Source organism: Dendropsophus ebraccatus, chromosome 7 (assembly GCF_027789765.1).
Source record: "Dendropsophus ebraccatus isolate aDenEbr1 chromosome 7, aDenEbr1.pat, whole genome shotgun sequence".
In the NCBI taxonomy this organism is placed as follows: Eukaryota; Metazoa; Chordata; class Amphibia; order Anura; family Hylidae; genus Dendropsophus; species Dendropsophus ebraccatus.
The window spans coordinates 31,344,599-31,360,123 of NC_091460.1; the positions used below are offsets into that span (position 1 = coordinate 31,344,599).

At 44.3% G+C, this 15,525-nt stretch overlaps 1 protein-coding gene across 1 annotated transcript in view; it reads right to left on the bottom strand.

Annotated features, from left to right (window-relative positions):
* Positions 1-10,290: 10,290 nt before the first annotated feature.
* ATRN (attractin) overlaps positions 10,291-15,525 on the bottom strand; it is a 112,763-nt gene continuing 107,528 nt past the window's right edge. Inside the window, exons 28-29 of the mRNA XM_069977220.1 lie at positions 12,353-12,467; positions 10,291-11,778 (exon numbers count right to left, since the gene is read on the bottom strand). Of these exons, the coding sequence (XP_069833321.1) occupies positions 11,654-11,778; positions 12,353-12,467 (240 nt within the window). The 3' untranslated portion in view covers positions 10,291-11,653. The remainder of the gene's footprint in view (positions 11,779-12,352; positions 12,468-15,525) is intronic.

Sequence of the window (15,525 nt, forward strand, 5' to 3'; positions counted from 1 at the left end):
ATTCTGGAAGAAAGCGGTTGTGTATTTCTAAGCCTGGATACCCCCTTTCTTTTCAATTATACAACCGAAAAATCTAAAATTTGAGCTGCCATACAGAAACAGGGACACCTGACAAAGATAGGAGTGCCTGCTCCTATACTTAGTGAGGCATGCATTATATAACATGCGGCACCTGGCCCAGCTATCAGGTAAGTGGTGGTTCTATACGTTCTGTGCACATGCCAGTAAATGTTTAGTAAGCAGTGAAGCAAACCATGAATATATAAAAGAGCAGGGACTCCTATCTTTGTCAGGTGTCCCTGTTTCTGTATGGCAGTTCAAAAGTGGCCAAACATGTGTAGGGCTAAGTGCAAATTAGCTGAAAAATAAATATGTATTGTTTCACATTTTTGAATGAAGAATGGAAATAGTAGATGCTTTACATTTAATTCCATAAATAAGTTGGTGTTACAGGGGGACTGGCTTTCTCAAGTGTCAATCACAGTCATATTGATACAGTTCATTGGCCAACGTGAAACCCACTTAAAAGAGAGAATATAAGGGCTAGGGGGAGAGATGGAACAAAATGTTGTAATTTTCTCTTACACAATAAGCTAACTTGTCTTTGGCTGGGAGGTAGCTGGCAGCAGCAGAAATCTTCTTCACTGTTCAGTGCACAATGAAGACGAAGCAAGGATAAGCCATACGAAGCAGAAGTGAAGGTCCTGCCCCTTTAATAGGCATCAAATACTGTGAGGATTAAACAATTTTGTTCTTCTTGAAAATCTATGGCTCGGACGGATGTTGTGCAGAATAACCGCCGGCAAATCCCAGATACTGAATAATTGCCAATTGTCCAATCACGATGCCACTTCAAGCTCAAAAGCGTGTTTCCCAAATGTGTAAATCTTTCCGCTAATGTACCAGCAGCTCCGAAATACATCTGACGAGTCAGCACTAGAGCCAGCTCCATTCTGCAGAGCCAAAGCCAAACAAAATAGAATATAATGCAAATTAATGAATTCATCACAAACAAATCATGCAAATTTACTAAAAATAAAACATGAAATATTAGGTTGGTATCCGACAAAGGAGCCGCCGCGCATCACCCGGCGCAGTAAATAAAAGCCCGATCTCTTATCAGATCACAGCTTTCATCTGCCGCCATTTGTTCTCCTTTCATTATTTCTCTGCTCGGTAATTAACAATAAATCTCATTTGAACATTACAGAAGATCTATAAAGAGAAGAGAAGAGATTTCATGATATTATCATTAGGTCTGAGTATGAAAAGGCTGCGGTGAATCCGCCACAATGAGAATCTGGATAAGAAGGGAGATGGTGGTGCATGTATAGTGCTCACACCTGCTGGCATCTTCTTACTGGTAATCGCATTGAGGGTGGAGTAGAATATAATTTATCATACAGTTAACGCATTTCAAAGGTTAACAATTCTTTCTTGATCAAGTCGAGACATCTCTTAGGGCCAGTTCACACGGAGTAAAACTGGCGGAATCCTGCCAGACTCTGTGTCATATAGTCTATGGGAGGCTTGTGCGCCTCCTCTCTCCGCTCAGAAGAATTGACAGGGGAGTTATAAAATCATGTTTTCCTTCCAAGCTTCCAAGTCAAAGGGGCTTGGCTGAGCTGCAGCAGGTATAAGTCCCCTCCTTGCCCTGCAAGATTTATGTACAGCATAGGGGTCAAACCTGTGGCCCAGGGGCGTAGCTAGGATTCACGGGGCCCCCTCCCCTAAAGCACTGCGCAAATATATATGCTGGTACACTGATAACCCCTGGCCTCTGCACATTTTCCTTTCCTACTTGATTGCTGCAGCCAAACAGAGGTCAAGGGGTTATCAATGCAGTGAAGCAGAGATCTCTGTCTTCTGCTTGTTAACCCTTTTTTGTGTTGCAGCATGTAAGTAAACATTGGGTCACTTACACACTGCAGTACATAAGGGGTTAAGCAGAAGGACACACCCCTTACCTTCTCCCCTGGGCCCCCCTCCTGCATGGGCCCCATAGCAACTGCCTACCCTGCCTCTATGGTAGCTACGCCACTGCTGTGGCCCTCCAGCCCTACAATTTCCATAGATAGATAGATAGATAGACAGACAGTCTTCTCAGTCACTGGTGGGTCCAGCAAAAAATAAACAAAAAGTAGTTACGAATCCCCCTCCCCCCCTTAAAAAAAAACAACACAAACTTGGGTATAACAGCCCCATAAGGACCCAAATAATATAATCATTTCCTTATTTATCCAACATGGTGAATTAAAAAAAAAAAAAAAAAAAAAGATGGATCTTGGAAAGTCTTGGTATTGGCAACACAATTCTTTTTTTTATTTGCAAAGTGTTCTTACTGTGCCAATATAGAAATATGTGGAAAATAATAAAAAAAAATAATAATAAACACACGTTATCATTGTAATAAAGCTCTAATGTTATGTCTTATCATATGGTAAACGGTGCAAATTTAAAACACAAGAAAATTACAAAATCAATTTTTTCCCCATTTCCCTCAAAAAAAAAAAAAAAATGGAAATAAAAGTTAATTGAAACTAAAATAAAAAAAACGCAAGCCATCAAATGACTGAGAAAGGTAAAATAAAAAAAATAATTCGGCAAAGTGTCTGTCTGGGCAGGGGACCTTTTTTCAGCGAGGGATCATCCAGATGGCCCATAGGAGATAGCGGCGCTCTGCTGCAGTCAGTCCAATTTCATGGAGAGACAATGGCTGTTATTTTGCCTCAGGGGTGGGGGACCTTTTCCCTGTCGAGGGCCATTCGGGCATTAAAAAAAAAAAATCTCTGAGGGCTGTCCTCAATGTTATACTGTGGGCAGCAGCAGGGTAGCGTGGGTGCACAGGACCCGGGGCAAGGCAAAGTATTATTCCTCTAGTGCCCTTGTAGTTAACCCTCTGTGGTGCCCCTTGTACCCGATGTGAATCCTTAGTGATGCCCGGTAGCCAGAGTTAACCCCCAGTGATGCCCCTGGTAGCTGTAGTTAACCCTTTTTTGATGTCCCTGGTAGTCTAGTTAAAGGGGAACTCCAGATAAGAAAAACTATTTTCTATTAAAAGTACATTAAAAGTTATATAGATGTGTCTATACATTGTATTAATGATAGAAATCCAGGAAGTGAAAAAATGGCCCCTGTGTCAATCCACATTGTCTCCTGCTCTCCCACCTTAGGAGACAAATCTTCCATGCCTCTGTCTCACATTGTGTGTGTCTGCTAGTCTCAGCAGGTGTTTCAACTTTCGCTGATTGTGCAAAAGTCTACAGAGAAATTAGGGCTGTGTTCACACATGTTGGAGTGTCATTGCAGTACTGCAGCATCTGCACAAAAATGATGCAGTTACACAAATAGATAATGCTAAACAGCAGAGAGGATAAGAGCTGGCACTGCCAATCCCACCTGCACAAAAAACAAGGCATAAACAGTATATCCCATGTAATATCATATCGGATAAAGTCCCTATTGTGGGAATCAACTTCAAAGATAAAAGATGCTCGATCATAATATGTGCGTGGAAAGGGGAAAAAAATATTTAAAAAGTTCTTTGCTTTATTCCAATATCAGCATTACAGGTGGAGAATACAGTGTGCTGTGCGGGGGGGGGGGGGACACAATGACATGATAAAGTACTGCAAATAATTCAGTAACACAATGAAACTGCAATGTGTGAACACAGCCTAGATGTTCTGCAACAGCTTTGGGCGGGGAATAGACAGGGTGGGGGGCTGTGATGGAACAGCTGAGGGAAAGCATTATATTCTGGAACCTGTAGTACTGTGTACAACTGCTCAACCAGGAAGTACAGAAACACAAAACAGAACAAACCCCCCCCCCCAAAAAAAAAATAAAAAAAAAATGGATTTTTGGTAGTTTCAAAACTGGGATAGATCGGTAAGTATTGTTATATGCTTCTGCAGAAGTTTAATTTTTTTACCTCTACCCGGAGTTCCCCTTTAAACCCCCAGTGATGCCTCTGGCAGTCATAGTTAGCCCCCAATGATGCCCCTGGTAGTCATAGTTAACCCCCCCCAGTGATGCCCCTGTAGTCATAGTTAACCCCCAGTGATGCCCCTGGTAGTCATAGTTAAACCCCCCTCCCCCCCCCAGTGATGCCCCTGGTAGTCATAGTTAACCCCCCCCCCCCCAGTGATGCTCCTGTAGTCATAGTTAACCCCCAGTGATGCCCCTGGTAGTCATAGTTAACCCCCAGTGATGCCCCTGGTAGTCATAGTTAACCCCCAATGATGCCCCTGGTAGTCATAGTTAACCCCCAGTGATGCCCCTGGTAGTCATAGTTAACCCCCAGTGATGCCCCTGCTAGTCATAGTTGACCCCCAGTGAAGTCTCTGCTAGTCATAGTTATTCCCCCCCCCCCCCCCCCCCCCCCCCCGTCATGGCCCTGGTAGCGTACTTAGCCCCCAGTGTCTGTCCCAAATGAAAAAAAAAACAAAAAACATCCCACTCACCTTTCCTCCGCTCCCACGCTGCCCAGGTCCTCCTCTCTCTCCTAGTCTGTGTCCGTCTTCTCCTGCAGGCTATGCGCGATAAAATGACGTCATTGCGTGCGGCCCGCAGGAGACAGAAGATGTGCGCTGCTGCTGTCACAGACACAGGAGGATGCTATGTATGCCAGCTCCTTCCCCACCAGAGCGGCGCACATCACAGGAGAGCCGCATCTGGAGGTCTCAGGGGCCGGACACGGCCTGCGGGCCAGAGGTTCCCCACCCCTTTTACCTAAAAAGACGACGTGGCCTTATGCTGCGAAAGGCCATCATTTGTCTACACCAAGGTCAAGCAAGAGTTGTGAAAAACCAAACTTTTTCCTGACATTATTGTGTTGACTTTGCCTGGATAAAATCCAAGCTCCTTGGCTGGCCGAGGTGGTTAATACTTTTCTAAGTTATGGAATGATATTTGAGGCATCCTAATTACACACCGCCGAGCGCAGCGCCCGCGCCTATTGGTTTTAAGCCTGAAAAGACAAAAGAAGAGCAGGAGGTCAGCAAGTAGCTGATCTTCATTCTTCGGCAACACAGACATTAAGTTCAGTAACGCGGAAGAGAATTCTGATTTAGTGACCTGCGAAGGCTCCGGTGTCATAATATCATGGCGGGAGATTGGTGGCTGTCAGGGCGATGATACAAAGGGACGTGAAGACGCATCGGGTAAAAGCTACAATGTGACAAACAAGTTTCGTCCGCTTGGTTTTAATCATACGACGGTTTATAAAAGCAAATGGCAAATCATAAATCATGTGCAAATCTTGACATATAAAACGGCTCTCGGGGAAAGGAGGCCGAGGAATTAAATAGAAAAGTCCCTGGCATTCGGAAGACTTCTCAGACGTGGAGCTCTGATTAGCGGCGGTCCGGTGGGGATGGGGGGGGGGCGGAGGGGCAAGCAAAACACTCACTGGAAGAAAACTTTATAGAAGTTCATTGGCGGTGGGAGCGTAGGAGCAGACGCATCCAAAGCAAATAAGACATTTACAGATTACTCTTCCATAGAAGACGTGGCTGGAATTCAGGGCAAAGAACGTCAGAATAGCTCAGCACAATAAGAGCGGGAAGCCATTTTATACTAAATCTAGAGCATATCAATGGAGATGAACTGGGCTAGCTGTTGTCTCATGAAAGAGAAGCTGAACAGAATGATGTATCACTTACATTGTTCCAGGAGATCTCCTCCTGAATAACATGGACAATAAGTAGTCCCCTCCATTATGTGCGTGAGCTCAGTAGTCCTGGATATTCATGAGAAGCAGAAAACTGCTGATTGGCAGTTATCTATCCATGCTGTGTATAGTCAGTCAACTGTCAATCAGCAGCTGGAGGGTGGGGGGAGGGGTGTGGTATAAATCCTATTCTCCTGTGTATTAGGAGAACAGCTGAACAGAATGATGTGAGTAATACACCGATTTGTTTAGCATTTCTCTCAATAGTTTATGCTGCCCTCGTTTAAAGTACCATAAACCTAGTGACAGATTCCCTTTAAGGACTGGGGTCCAGAAAATCATATGTAACTTCTAATGGTGGGAAAATCTGCCAATTGGCATGAGCTCTCCCCACAGTGATCAGACGGTGGATCAGATGGATAAGACGAATGCACGTCCCTATTGCCTGATGGACTGGGCTTGGGGCAAACACAAGAGGAGGCCATCAACCCAGCACTGGAAAGAGTAAGGGCCCTATCAGTGGCGTAGCTACCATGATAGCAGACCACGCAGCTGCTGCGGGGCCTGGGCTATACGCCACTCTCAGACTCCCTCCTGATTGCAGTAGCACCAATGCCCCAGCAGGTGACAACTCCTTCCCTGATCACCGCAGCCCCCCCCCAGCTGTCTGGCGGGAATGGGGGGTAATGGGTTGGGGTGCAGTTGGTGGTGTGCCATCCCTAAACCTCAAACTGACCTGGCCGGTGCAGCATTCCTGCATTCTCTTTGCCTTTCTGGCACTCGTGTGCCGGGGACCTGTCAGAGCAATGGAACGCAAGGCCAAGTGAGAAGTGAGTATGGGGTTTAGGGATGGCACACCACCAACAGCACCAGATTCCTGGGGCCCATACAGTTTTTTTGCTTTGGGGCCCCATGAATCCTAGCTACGCCCCTGGGCCTTATTACATGCAGTAATAATCTGCCAAATCAGGCAGATTCGGCAGATTATCGCTCCGTGTAAAGAAGACAACGATCAGTTGTTGCGGGTCTTCCAGCTCGGCTTGATTTCACAATGTATGAGGCAGCCATCCGCTTCACAAAGGGTATGAGACCTTTTACTGCCGGCAGCTCACAGCATGCAGATGTGCTGACCGATTCCCATTAACACCGTTATGGTTACTGCAGCACCAACATTAATAACAGAATCATTCAGGAACTACAAATCCCAGCATTCACTGTCACATTCTTTAGAGATATAAAACAAGTAGCACATCTTGAAGGCTCAGCTCTTTCCTTAATCCGTTTTGGAAGAGACATAATTGACAGCTAGGACAGGAAGAAAGAAAATAGACAAAAGGCGCTGACTCCAGTACAAGGGAAATGCTAAAACCTTCCCATTTACACTTCAAAACTCCCCGTGTGAGAAGTCACAGCGGGGGGAACGTGGCGGCTCAAACCTCCGGGCTATGCGGCCTCGCTGCCTTCACTCGCAGGACGTGAGGTTCACTACACACAAAGGTATTTACAGAATTAGAAGCCATGAAGGGGACAAAGAAAAAACGTTAGAAGTTATCGGCTGTGGAGGAATGTGAGCGGACATTATACCTCTATTATACTATAGAGGGGATGACCGCCCATAAGAATATATAGCATCCCCATTGTGAGCAAAGAAATTGTAGGGGAGATTTATCAAACATGGTGTAAAGTGAAACTGGCTCAGTTGCACCTAGCAACCAATCAGATTCCACCTCTCATTCCTCACAGACTCTTTGGGAAATGAAAAGTGGAATCTGATTGGTTGCTAGGGGCAACTGAGCCAGTTTCACTTTACACCATGTTTGACAAATCTCCTGTTTCTAGGGTTAGAAAAACATGGCTGCTTCCTTCCAAAAAACTGCACCATAAAAAGTCTATGGGTTGTGCCTAGTATTGAAACTTGGCTAAGAGTGTAATCACCTTAATACAGAGATGGGGAACCATCGGCCATCCAGCTGTTGCAAAACTACAATTTCCATCATGCCTGGACAACCAAAGCTAAAGCTTTGGCTGTCCATGCATGATGGGAGTTGCAGTTTTGCAACAGCTGGATGGCCGATGGTTCCCCATCACTACCTTAATACGATCATAGATAGATTTATAACTAAAGCTGGAGGCAAATAACCCAGGATCCAGGATTCCACTATAAGGACAACTGACCTTAGCATGGGTTACAGTGCACGCCCACAACAATCAGACATGTCATAGACATACAAACAAGTGAGTGCTGTAAAGCTGGTCAATTTAGATGGCATGGTTATGGAAAAGTAATCAAATAAAGGGGTTATTCACCAAAATGTTTTCCTTTTAAATCAACCGGTGCCAGAAAGTGCCAGAGATTTGTAATTTCCTTCTATTAAAAAAATCTCAAGTCTTCCAGTACTTAGCTGCTGTATGTCCTGCAGAAAGTGTTGTCTTCTTTCCAGACTGACACAGTGCTCTCTGCTGCCACCTCTGGCCATGTCAGGAACCGTCCAGAGCAGCGGCAAATCCCTATAACAAACCTCTTCTGCTCTCCAGACAGTAAAGCATACACCATAGGACATACAGCAGCTGATAAGTACAGGACCTAAGATTTTTTTTAGTAGAAGTAAATTACAAATCTCTGGCACTTTCTGGCACCAGTTGATTGCAAAGAAAAAAAAATTGTATCTAACTTGTTTATATATGTATATTAAATGGGTTGTTCACTCATTTAGTAGATAGTTTTGATTCACAAAGAAAAGGTGACGATTTCCCTTTAAGAAGTATGCTGAATCCTTGGAGTAGAAAACAGTATAAATGCACAATCCTGATGAAGGCGTCATTCCATGCAGCGGGAGACGCAGCATCAGACGGGAGGCGCAGGTTACCAGGTGACTCATGATGTGGCGCTCTACAGGAGCGGCTTCAGGCATCGTCCGCTACACAGTGGTCTCTGACTTGTAGCTTATAAGCCGGAAAAAAACATGGCTCAGGTTATACCTATAGATTTATCTCCTGTTTACTTGTATTATTTTAGGTTTAGTGACTTTTTAAGACTGAAGGAGATGGAAAATGTCTCTAGAAGAAGGCAGCCATGTTTTCCAAATCCTTTAAAACTAATCCTTTAAGCACTTCAAGTCACATAGATAAATCAGAATGCGACACTGTAGGTTTTCTGAGAGTTTTAAACAAATTCCAAGAAAACAGAGATTACTTCTATATGCAACAAAAACTTCTCTTCACATAGAAAAACACTAGCCTTACCTACCGCTGCCAAAGAGACGGTCCAAGGCCTGGTCTCCCCCCCCCCCTCTCCTCCTCCCCCAAGGAGAAGTGTATAACACCAAGCGCATCCACATTATCAGATACAGAGAACCCCCGAGACTTCAGTCATCTCTGCTCGGCCACATGGTGGTTGGATAAAGCTAGTGACCTAGTTTTCAACTTTTACAGTGGCAGCAGGTTACCGATAGAGGATATCACTGTACCTGGGAATTCCTAAAAAGCTTCAGATATCATTGACCCTTACTGCCGGCTTCGCTTTTGATTGCAGATGTCACCGATATCTCTTGGTTGCACTCGAAGAAAGCCGAGATATGATGTTATGATCTACTTTCAGTACGTTCAGCTCAACTGTGCATGCATGGCAAGTGTTCTTAATAGACATAGGAGGAGAAAGCCGCTGTCAGACACCTCTGGTGGAAGGTTCTCTCTCTGAGAATACAAAACAACATGCCTAACCCTTCGCACCCCGACACCTGCTGTCTACACATACACATGCCAAAATCATCAGGGTCTGTAGACATATCTAACGCGTTGTGGTTAAGTAGGACCGGCAGTCACTTGCGATGCAGGATTATTTTCACTAAGAAAGCACACATGCTGTCAACTAGTAAGGCGTTTCAGGTTGCAATGAGCCGAAATACGTCGCTAGTTAAAGTTTTATGTATTTGTGGAAAGTTTCCAAACTGATCGGGTTCGGCAACATCCTCTAAAACCGGATTTTCAGCATTTGACTCCTGGCATCTGGAGGAACTTCTCCAATATCAACTAGTGACATATTCCGGGTTGCGTTGAGCGAAAACAAGTCACTTGTAGAGGTTCTATATTAGTGTTGAACGGAGTTGCCAACCTGTTCGGGTTCAGCAACAATCTTCTGAACCCTGAACGTTCGGCAATTCACTCAAGGCATCTCCAGATGCCAGGAGTCAAACGCCGATCATTTGGGTTCCAAGAACGTTGCCGAATACGAAGAGTTTGGCAACTCCTCTCAACACTCTTTTATATGCCTTCTTAGTGCAAATAACAAGTGACTGCTGGCTACTACACTGAATCTTATGGTCATGGCCTAGACCTATGCACTTTGCTTCATATCATATATTTGAAAGCGTACGACCCACCTTTGCCATCACTCGTGTTTCTTCCACATCAAACAGCTACTCATATCTCAGCTTCTCAAACATCAAAAATGGCGCCACACAGCTGCATCCCATTTCCTATGATTGCAGTATAATAATGAAGTCGCCCTCCCCACCACCCACAACCAAACCACCCGTAATAAAACATTTTCCCAAAGACTCACATCAACACTTTCCATCTTGTATGTAGTTTTTTTTTTTCTCGAAGACAATAAAACATATACAAAATAATTAATTTTAATGACTACGTGCGATACAACCGTGACATTTTTTTTAAAAGGACTTGGACATGTTATTTAGAAGCCTTTTTCTTTGACAGCCTAAAAGTTAAATTTTTCTTAAAATGCGTCAGAACACTGTCCCTACCCCAACCCATCCCCCTGAAAAAAAAAATCAGACAGGGGGTGGGAGCGGCTTTACCGAATCCAACGAGCACAAAAATAAATATATTTGAGGGAAAGCAAAGTGTCATTGAAGTTAGCACCTTGTCATGAACACCCTTTTTTTTTTTTTTTTTCCTTTTTCTTTTTTTCATCTATACAGATATACATATATCCTCATGGGGGGGAGCTATTGCTTTTGGTAGCAAGTCTGTTATTGGAAGGCTGCGTACATGTGAAATGAAGGTGCAACTTTACCTCTACAATATTCTCTGTGAATACTAGCTCCACCTCCATCACAAACTCATGAATAAGTTCCAACCGTGAACTGGGGAAGCCAAAACGCGTAGGATTTCTTTCCCTTATCCCCAGTAGTGTTTGCAGGAAGAACGTGTGCTTATAAGTCCGTCATGGTTAACCTGCACGTCGATACAAGTACAGACTCTGAAGGGTTCAAAAACATCCCCCTATATGGATCCTCAAGTATTCCCATGTAGCTTCTAATCCAGCACGTAAAAATGTCTTATTAAATTAGGCAATGTATACATAAATCAGCCATGCCCATCCAAAAAAAATCGCTCAGTGCCTCCGAAGAATATCTATAAGCCTATATGGTCAGACTGGCCTCATGTTCTGCTGGTACCAAGACATTGGCATTGGTCGGTGCCCGTAGACTGCCCATGGGTACACCAGTCACACCAGCGTCCATCATCCACATAAACACTTCATCAATACTTTTGCTCGGAGTTGCTCCTGCCGCTTTTTATGGGAATGTCTCTTAAAAAGTTGCTGGGAATCATAAACCGCTTTCTCAAGAATTGGTACGGGGAAGGGAAAAAAAAACAAACAAAAACAAAAACATGGAGAAGGTTATGGAAATGACGGACCTGGACCCTGAGCGTGGTCTTCATCAAGTCTCATTGTAGTGAAAATAACTTAAGATTCATTCTGTTTTATCTTCCAGTCCTCGTGATGAAATATAAAAAAAAAATAAAATTAATAATAATAATCATCATCATCATCATGAATGTCAGTAGAAGGAAATCCTCCGGGAAAAGTGAACAGAACCATGCAGATGTGGGACGAGGTTGGGAGATCCCGTGGGAATCGGTGACGCCCCTGCCGAGTCTCTCCATGGTAAAACTGCCATTCCTCCAGCATCATCAGTGTTCAGATCTCCTAAAGTGTGCAAGTGTCCAACGTCAAATACAGGTACCAGGCTGTGCGGGCGGCTGGTGCTTACGGCTTCGCGCTGCTCCCGATTTCTCTTTGTACGCTAATGGCATTTGTTGTGAGATATCCACCAAAGCGCTGGCCACGGCTAGGCCTATAGTGGAGGGAAGATACAGGTAACATGTGAGATACAGCCTTAAAGCAAGTAGTATTGAGTACTACTAATTCACAGCCTGCACTACACTCTAGGGCTATGTTCACACTACGTATATTTGAGGCTGTATTTGGTCCTCAAGTCAGATCCTCATAGCAACCAAAACCAGGAGTGGATTGAAAACACAGAAAGGCCCTGTTCACACAATGTTGAAATTGAGTGGATGGCCGCCATATAACAGTAAATAACGGCCATTATTTCAATATAACAGCCGTTGTTTTAAAATAACAGCAAATATTTGGCATTAAATGACGGCCATCCACTCAATTACAACATTATGTGAACAGAGCCTTTCTGTGTTTTCAATCCACTCCTGGTTTTGGTTGCTATACAGCCTCAAACATACGTAGTGTGAACCCAGCCTAAAGCTGCATCAACAATTTAGCAAATTTCAGAGCAGAAATCTCCCAGCACATCCTGCCTATGCAGTGTACTGGAATCTGGTAACTATATTCACTCCACTGAAAGGAAAAAGCTTCAAGTTACCAGCTATCCTCACAAACTGCTGACTTACCAGATTGTCCTGGGGGTGGAATGCCCCCTAAACCGCGTGGAAGCCGCACAAATATAGAGAGGACTGCTGCTTTGTTACCACAACATGGCTCCAAGGCAATTGGCTTCGGAACAGTCTGAAGAGAAGTAAAGAGAAAAAAAAGTTAGAAACAGTCAGCAGTCAGGTAATTGTGAGTTTTTACAACTCATCCCCCGGGTGACAATGACTGATCACCTGTGAGACAATACAGCCAAAAATATACTGTTATGAAGTATAGTGTTAGTGAAGTACAGCAAGTAACTAGGACTCATTAGTGTCAGGAACTGACAGGGCTGCTGAAGCCCTGGCCCTGGCCCAGTAATTTATCACTAGCACTGCTAAATGCAGATACTGAGCCTCCACTGATGTCTATATCATACATGTTACCATTAGAATAGACATTACAATTAGGGGAGCTGTCTGTGTCACTAGTGCTGTCGTCTCCCGTTGTCTATAAAATATGTTACCATTAGAATGAACATTACACTGGGGAGCTGTCTGTATCACTACTGCCGTCCTCTCCCCCGACGTCTATATAATACATGTTACCATTAGAATGAACATCATACTGGGGGAGCTGTCTGTGTCACTAGTGCTGCAGCCTCCCCTAATAATTACATAATACATGTTACCAATAGAATAGCCATTACACTAAGGGAAGCTGTCTGTGTCAGTAGTGCTGAAGTTGTGGCACCCTGGAGCAGAAGCATAAATAATGTATGTTCTAATGCTAACAAGCATTAAATAAGCATAAAGAGAGGCTCAGTATCAGCAATATATGACTGTGCTAGGACCAGGGCTTGAGCAGCTCTGCAGTTCCCAATACAATATTATTTTACTGAAAGAGTAGTAGATACCTGGAACAAACTTCCAGCAGATGCGGTTGGTAAATCTACAATAACAGAATGTAAACCTGCCTGGTATATACATATATCTATCCTAAGATAATAAGAAAGAAAATACTAAAAGGGCAGACTAGATGGACCCAGTGGTCTTTTTCTGCCGACAATCTTGTATGTTTCTATTGGTGGAGGTTGGATGTAGAGAAACCACCCAGGATCGTAGTCGTAGTAGTGGTAGATCACAGGGGAATTCTGCAAACAATCTTCATGATTTAGTCAAGTTTTGTCATGTGGGTTTTCCAAAAAATTTCTGCAGCAAATCCTCTACACTTCAGCAGCCTAAAGGCCCTATTAGACAAAATGATTATCGGCCGTATTTTCCCGATAATAGTCTTGTATAATGGGAGACAACGATCAGCCAACATGAATGATGTCGGCTGATCGTTGCAGTCGTTTACCTTTCAACATGTTGAAAGACAACCGACTAATATAGCAACGATTTGCTGCCGTCGCTCCTTGGAATAGGAATGGTGGCAGCAGAGCGCAGCTATCTGCTATGGGCTGCCCGGACAATCTAGCGAACATCCGGGCAGCCCCCTTGCAGCTCCCCAACGCCCCCCCGTACTCACCCGCTCACTGCCAACGTGTGTAATAGTGCCGTCAGTGAGCGAGGAGCAAGCAAGTGCTGACAGCGCTCTTGCCGTCGCCCTATGTAATAGGGGCTTCATACACAAGTGGTAAATGAGGATTTTGATTCCACCCTATACATTGAAGGAGTGGCATGGGCGGCATTGTGGACATGCTTTGGATTACTATGCTTAGTCTGGAGCTCACAGTATTCAGCTGTAGTGGATGCAATTGTAACAATGTCTCATGTGTCATAGGTTTTGCCTCCACAGATGGAATCTGATAGCACAATTGCTCTGGTGTCCATAGGGCGTAATGTAACACAGATGCCCCCCTGTGGACATGTCATGGCTGCAGACACATTAGTAGTAAGAATCCCATTCATCACGCTCAGCCCCATAATCACTGCCACTAACAAACTGTTGCCTCTTCCATTGGGTGGAAGCTGCGGCATTGTCTTCTCCGAGCCCCCGTCCTGCAGCAATTAATAGGGAATAAATTGCAACCTGGTTGTGTGGGCAGAAACCAACAGGCGCCATTATAAGATGTAAAGGCTTAATGGAAAAGCAAATGTCAGGCGGATAAATCAACGTTGCAGTATTTATGTCCTCTATTACACCGGCGTAATTCTATTAATGAATTAACATCCAGCGTCATGCAAATTAGTGTTTTATGACCTAGCGGAAGCGTAAAAAGGAGCCGGGATTGTCGGATTTCTTTTGTGCCCATTTTATTTTCAATAACAGCGCATGGCATCGGGCTAATATGTCTTCGGTTTTAACAACGCGGCGGCAGGGGCTTTGTTACCATGATCACTTTATGGGGCACTCAATCTTTCCATCGTATAGATTTACAGGTTGCGGCCAGCCTCTCTCCACACTCAAGCCACAGATGTTCAGCTATTTGTCAATGTTCACCTATTAAAGGGGCATTAAACCTAAATACGAACAAGGGGTTGGTGTCGGGGGGCGGGGGCTTTGGAGAAAACATTTAGATCATCTGAAAAAATCTTGAAACTAATGGTCTAAAATACAGAGCCCCGTCATCTCCTTGTCTAGTTAGGGAATTAAAAAGCAAAAGGTGGCTTCACATCTTTGTGCCCTCCTTGTCTAGTTGGGGAATTAATAAGCAAAGGTGGCTTCACATCTTGGTGCCCTCCTTGTCTAGTTAGGGAACTACTAAGCAAAGGTGGCTTCACATCTTGGTGCCCTCCTTGTCTAGTTAGGGAACTACTAAGCAAAGGTGGCTTCACATCTTGGTGCCCTCCTTGTCTAGTTGGGGAATTAATAAGCAAAGGTGGCTTCACATCTTTGTGCCCTCCTTATCTAGTTAGGGAACTACTAAGCAAAGGTGGCTTCACATCTCTGTGCCCTCCTTGTCTAGTTAGGAAACTACTAAGCAAAGGTGGCTTCACATCTTTGTGCCCTCCTTGTCTAGTTGGGGAATTAATAAGCAACGGTTGCTTCACATCTTTGTGCCCTCCTTGTCTAGTTAGGAAACTATTAAGCAAAGGTGGCTTCACATCTTTGTGCCCTCCTTGTCTAGTTAGGAAACTATTAAGCAGGGAGGTTTCACACCCTTGTGCCCCCTGTGTGTAGTTAGGGAACTGTTGAGGTGTTTGGAGCTTCTGTAAATAAGCGTAGGATGTTTCTGTAGGAGCAAGCTTCCTCCCAGCCACAGACTAAA